Raw genomic sequence first — 5,615 nt, forward strand, 5'->3', positions numbered from 1 at the left:
TGACACCACAAACAGAACACCAAACCTTCCAACTAAAACTTTGTTTACTTTCTAAACCAGAAAGGTAAGCCCCAGTCCATAGAGGACAAGAGAGAGGTGAGCTCTGCCTCAGGATCTCATGGCCTAGCAGGAGGAATGTGACTGTGGCAGGGACTGTGAGGTCACCTCTGTCTCTGCACTTGATAGGGCAGCAGTAGGAACGTGTCACAGAAAGGGACTGTGAGGTCATTGGTGTCTGGAGGTGGCAGGTCAGCCTTGACTTCTGACTTCTCCCTGGGAGCTGCACTTTTGGGCTGACATCTGGCAGTGGCCCTGCTAGGCCACCAGAAGGCACCTGCTTGGCACGCTGACTGTGGCATCCCCTCTGCCTCCAGAGCCAGGAGGACCCAGGCTGAAAGAAGGCCAAAACATGGGTTGTCCTGTCCCTTGTGCTCGAGTCCATGACTGCACAGCAGCGGTCACAAGGCTTGGCTGTGTGTAGCCAAGAAGCTGCAAGGCCAGCAGCAGGCCCCTGGCTTGGAAGCTGCTGCTGAGGTGACTTGTGTCTGGCTGGCTGAGAGGCCGCAGGGAACCTGCTGGGTTGGGATGCCTACTTCAGGAGGGGTTTCCACCCTGATGGAGCTTTCTTTGGTAGTAGGAAAGAGCAGGAGAGAAAAAACTGCCACAAAGTCACAGAATCACAGAATCACAGAATTTTCTAGGTTGGAAGAGACCTCAAGGTCATCGAGTCCAACCTCTGACCTAACGCTAACAGCCCTCCACTAAACCATATCCCTAAGCTCTACATCTAAACGTCTTTTGAAGACTTCCAGGGATGGTGACTCCACCACTTCCCTGGGCAGCCTGTTCCAGTGCCTCACAACCCTTTCAGTGAAGAAGTTCTTCCTAACATCTAACCTAAAACTCCCCTGGCTCAACTTAAGCCCATTCCCCCTCGTCCTGTCACCAGGCACGTGGGAGAACAGACCAACCCCCACCTCGCTACAGCCTCCCTTGAGGTACCTATAGAGAGCGATAAGGTCGCCCCTGAGCCTCCTCTTCTCCAGGCTGAACAAGCCCAGCTCCCTCAGCCGCTCCTCGTAGGACTTGTTCTCCAGGCCCCTCACCAGCTTCGTCGCCCTTCTCTGCACCCGCTCAAGCACCTCCATGTCCTTCTTGTAGCGAGGGGCCCAAAACTGAACACAGTACTCGAGGTGCGGCCTCACCAGAGCTGAGTACAGGGGGACGATCACCTCCCTAGCCCTGCTGGTCACACTGTTTCTTATGCAAGCCAGGATGCCGTTGTTCTTCTTGGCCACCTGAGCACACTGCTGGCTCATATTCAGCCGACTATCCACCATCACTCCCAGGTCCTTCTCTGCCTGGAAGCTCTCCAACCATTCCTCTACCAGCCTGTAGCTCTGCTTGGGGTTATTGCGCCCCAGGTGCAGGACCCGGCACTTGGCCTTGTTGAACTTCATGCAGTTGACCTCAGCCCATCGGTGCAGCCTATCCAGATCCTCCTGCAGAGCTTTCCTACCCTCAAGCAGATCGACACACGCACCTAACTTGGTGTCATCTGCAAACTTACTGAGGGTGCACTCGATGCCCTCGTCCAGATCATCGATGAAGATATTAAAGAGGACCGGCCCCAGCACCGAGCCCTGGGGACGCCACTAGTGACTGGCCTCCAACTGGACTTGGCTCCATTCACCACGACTCTTTGGGCCCAGCTATCCAGCCAGTTTCTAACCCAACGAAGCGTGCGCCAGTCCAAGCCAAGAGCAGCCAGTTTCTTGAGGAGAATGCTGTGGGAAACGGCGTCAAAAGCCTTGCTGAAGTCAAGGTAGACCACATCCACAGCCTTTCCCTCATCCACCCAGCACGTCACTTTGTCATAGAAGGAGATCAGGTTCGTCAAGCAGGACCTGCCTTTCATAAACCCATGCTGACTGGGCCTGATCGCCTGCTTGCCCTGCAAGTGCTGCATGATGACTCTCAAGAGGATCTGCTCCATGAGCTTCCCTGGCACTGAGGTCAAACTGACAGGCCTGTAGTTTCCAGGGTCAGTCCTCCGGCCCTTCTTGTAGATGGGCGTCACGTTTGCTAGCCACCAGTCAACTGGGACCTCCCCCGATAGCCAGGACTGCTGATAAATGATGGATAGTGGCTTGGCCAGCTCCTCTGCCAGTTCCCTCAGTACCCTTGGGTGGATCCCATCCGGCCCCATCGACTTGTGCACATCCAAGTGCCGTAGCAGGTCACCAACCAGTTCTTCATGGATAGTGAGGGCCACATCCTGCTCCCCATCCCCTTCCACCAGCTCAGGGTACTGAGTATCCAGAGAACAACCGGTATTGCCGCTAAAGACTGAGGCAAAGAAGGCATTGAGCACCTCCGCCTTTTCCTCATCTCTTGTAACTAAGTTTCCCCCTGCATCCAGTAAAGGATGGAGATTCTCCTTAGTCCTTCTTTTTGTGTTGATGTATTTATAGAAACGTTTTTTGTTATCTTTAACGGCAGTAGCCAGATTGAGCTCCAGATGAGCTTTAGCCTTCCTAATTTTGTCCCTGCACAGCCTCGCTACATCCTTAAAGTCCTCCCTAGTGGCCTGCCCACTTTTCCAAAGCTTATAAACCCACTTTTTTCTCCTAAGATCAAGCCACAATTCTCTGTTGAGCCAGGCTGGTCTTCTTCCCCGCCAGCTCATCTTTGGGCACTTGGGGACAGACCGCTCCTGACACATTCAGAGAAAGCCTCTGGGTCACAGATGATGTGGTGAAAACTAACACAAAACGTAACATTCAGAATACTAAGAATTGCATTATAAAAAAAAAAATAAAAATATTTAAAATATTAACAGAGAAAAATAATTAAAAAAATATTATATCATCTTCCCAAATACCCTTTTATTTCTGTTAGGATTATTATCAATGATAATGTTATGATAGCACTAGTAAAGATAAAAATGAAATAACATAATATGAATCAAAATTCCACATTATTAGAAATACATCTTCTGAACACATTACTGATGCTTAAGAAGCATGTATTGAAACAGTTTCCTCACTGCATCCTTCACCTCTTGGTTTCTCATGCTGTAGATGAGGGGGTTCAGTGCTGGAGGCACCACTGAGTACAGAAGTGCGACCACCAGATCCAAGGATGGATAGGAAATGGAGGGTGGCTTCAGGTAGGCAAATATGGCAGTGCTGACAAACAGGGAGACGACGGTCAGGTGAGGGAGGCACGTGGGAAAAGCTTTGTGTCGTCCCTGCTCAGAGGGCATCCTCAGCACAGCCCTGAAGATCTGCACATAAGACAACACAATGAAAACAAAACATCCAAAAAATAAAGAAACAGTAAACACAAGTGCCCTAACTTCCCTGAGGTAGGCATCTGAGCAGGAGAGCTTGAGGATGTGGGGGATTTCACAGAAGAACTGGTCCACAGCATTGCCTTGGCAGAGGGGAAGGGAAAATGTAGTGGCTGTGTGCAGGACAGCATTGAGAAAGCCACTGCCCCAGGCAGCTGCTGCCATCTGGGCACAAGCTCTGCTGCCCACGAGGCTCCCGTAGTGCAGGGGCTTGCAGATGGCAATGTAGCGGTCGTAGGCCATGATAGTGAGAAGGGAAAACTCTGAGCCAAAGAAGAAGACAAAAAAGAGAACTTGAGCAGCACATCCTTGATAGGAGATGGCCCTGGTGTTCCAGAGGGAATTGGCCATGGCTTTGGGCAGAGTGGTGGAGATGCAGCCCAGGTCAAGGAGGGCGAGGTTGAGGAGGAAGAAGTACATGGGGGTGTGGAGGCGGTGGTTGCAGGCTACGGCGCTGAGGATGAGGCCGTTGCCCAGGAGGGCAGCCAGGTAGATGCCCAGGAAGAGCACGAAGTGCAGGAGCTGCAGCTCACGCGTGTCTGCGAATGCCAGCAGGAGGAACTCACTCCCAGAGCTGATGTTGGGCATATGCTTGTTCTGGGCATGGGGTCCTGCCCAAGGAACAGAAAGACGGTGATTATTAACATTAGAATTATCTAAGGAAAAGGATTTCCATTTCTCATTTAAGCCTCCCAACATGCTTGCTCACTTCCATGAAGATATTTGGCAGATCCCTTTCTTGCAGTTGGATTGATGCTGCCTTAGACTGTGCTTTGGAACAGAGGACTCTGCTGTAGGCAATGCAGGAGTCAGTCCTGTCCTACACCAATAGGTAAATAACATAGGAAGACTTGTATCTTTTCTTCTAGCTTAGCCATTACTCCTGTGGAGAATCTCTAAGGCAGAAATCCTGTACATTTCGTTCTTATTGCATGTGAAATACTGTGGATCCTGTGGATCCTCTCCATGGATTCAGTTGATCTGTGCTGCAGGAAAACTGAACTCAGAAGTTCACCTGAGAATAACTTGGACACTGCTGAGAGCAGAGCAATCCAAGCTCAAAGTGTCCATCTCCAGACCCCCCACTCTGTCCCCATACTCCCATACTCCCTTTCCCCCAAGCACACCGAGGGCTCACCCCACAGGCATGTGAAACCCCCATCCCCAGCCAGCCTGGGAACAAGAACAGCAGCAGCATGGCCAGCTGGAGAAGCCAGGAGGAATGCCAGCGTGCTGCTGCCAGGGGACGCAAGGCCAGGGAGGGACAGACGGACACTCAGCAGACCCTCCTGTGCTGCAGCTCTGCCTGCAGACGAGGCAGCTCCTGCTGGGGACACCAGGGCAGAGGTTGTGCTGGTGGGAGAGGAGAGCAGGGGGTGTCCCAGGGAAGGTGCCTGCCCTGCAGGGGATGGCAGGGAGGTGCCTGAGCCCTCCCTAACACAACATTTCTGGCAGCAGCTCCCTCTCACTGCCTGCCCATGTCCCTGCTACCTGCCCATATCCTTGCCAGGAGCCAGATTAGCGTCAGCTCAGTAAAAACCTGAGGAGTCCACAAACATGACATTGGTCCAATCTTTAACCTGAGGTGGCTGAAGGCACTTTATGAAGTTCATTTCTGACATATGGATCTCTCAGTGCAATGCTCCAGGAGTCTCAGTCTCCTACACAATGCTGACAACAAATTACCTTGAAACCTACCTGCACTCCACTGCCATAAGCTCAAAACACAGACTATAGAAAAAATCTTACCCTTCAGGTAACCCCAGTTTTAGCCTTCCTCTCTAAATGTCCAACCATAGATGCCATTCTCTAAAGCATTTTCTGCTCATTTCTGGAGAAACAGAGAGACCCATCCCGACAGGTGCTTCAGCCATTGGATGTGCCCACTGTAGAAGACCCCTCTGGCAACCCCACCTGCAGTGCCCTGCTGCCAGAGCCTCACGGTGTCAAGAGCCTGCAGATGTGTCCTGCCACACGCTGCCCTCTGTTGTTGCACTCCTCAGTGCCTCCAAGCCCTCTCTCCTTCTCTCCTCTGTGTGTGCCAGCTGCGGTCAGAGCCCCCAGCCCTGCTGTGCTGTGCAGAGGAGTTGCTCCTGGGCACAGCTGTCTCTCTGCACCACGGCCCTCTTGCCACGAGCTCTCTCTGTCCCACGAGCCCAGCCCAGCTCAGCAGCACAGCACCAGCCCAAGGCACTGCAATCACCCCTCTGGGGGCTTTGCTGATGAGCTCATGAACCTCAGGCACTCAGAGACAATTGAA

General features: G+C 52.2%; 1 protein-coding gene across 1 annotated transcript; it reads right to left on the bottom strand.

Annotated features, from left to right (window-relative positions):
- Positions 1 to 3,007: 3,007 nt before the first annotated feature.
- LOC116501449 (olfactory receptor 14J1-like) lies at positions 3,008 to 3,943 on the bottom strand. Its single transcript, XM_032207022.1, has one exon. It carries the CDS (start codon positions 3,941 to 3,943, stop codon positions 3,008 to 3,010), a length of 936 nt encoding a protein of 311 aa, XP_032062913.1.
- Between the last annotated feature and the right edge of the window lie 1,672 nt (positions 3,944 to 5,615).

The sequence above is a fragment of the Aythya fuligula genome, chromosome W, assembly GCF_009819795.1.
Source record: "Aythya fuligula isolate bAytFul2 chromosome W, bAytFul2.pri, whole genome shotgun sequence".
Classification (NCBI taxonomy): Eukaryota; Metazoa; Chordata; class Aves; order Anseriformes; family Anatidae; genus Aythya; species Aythya fuligula.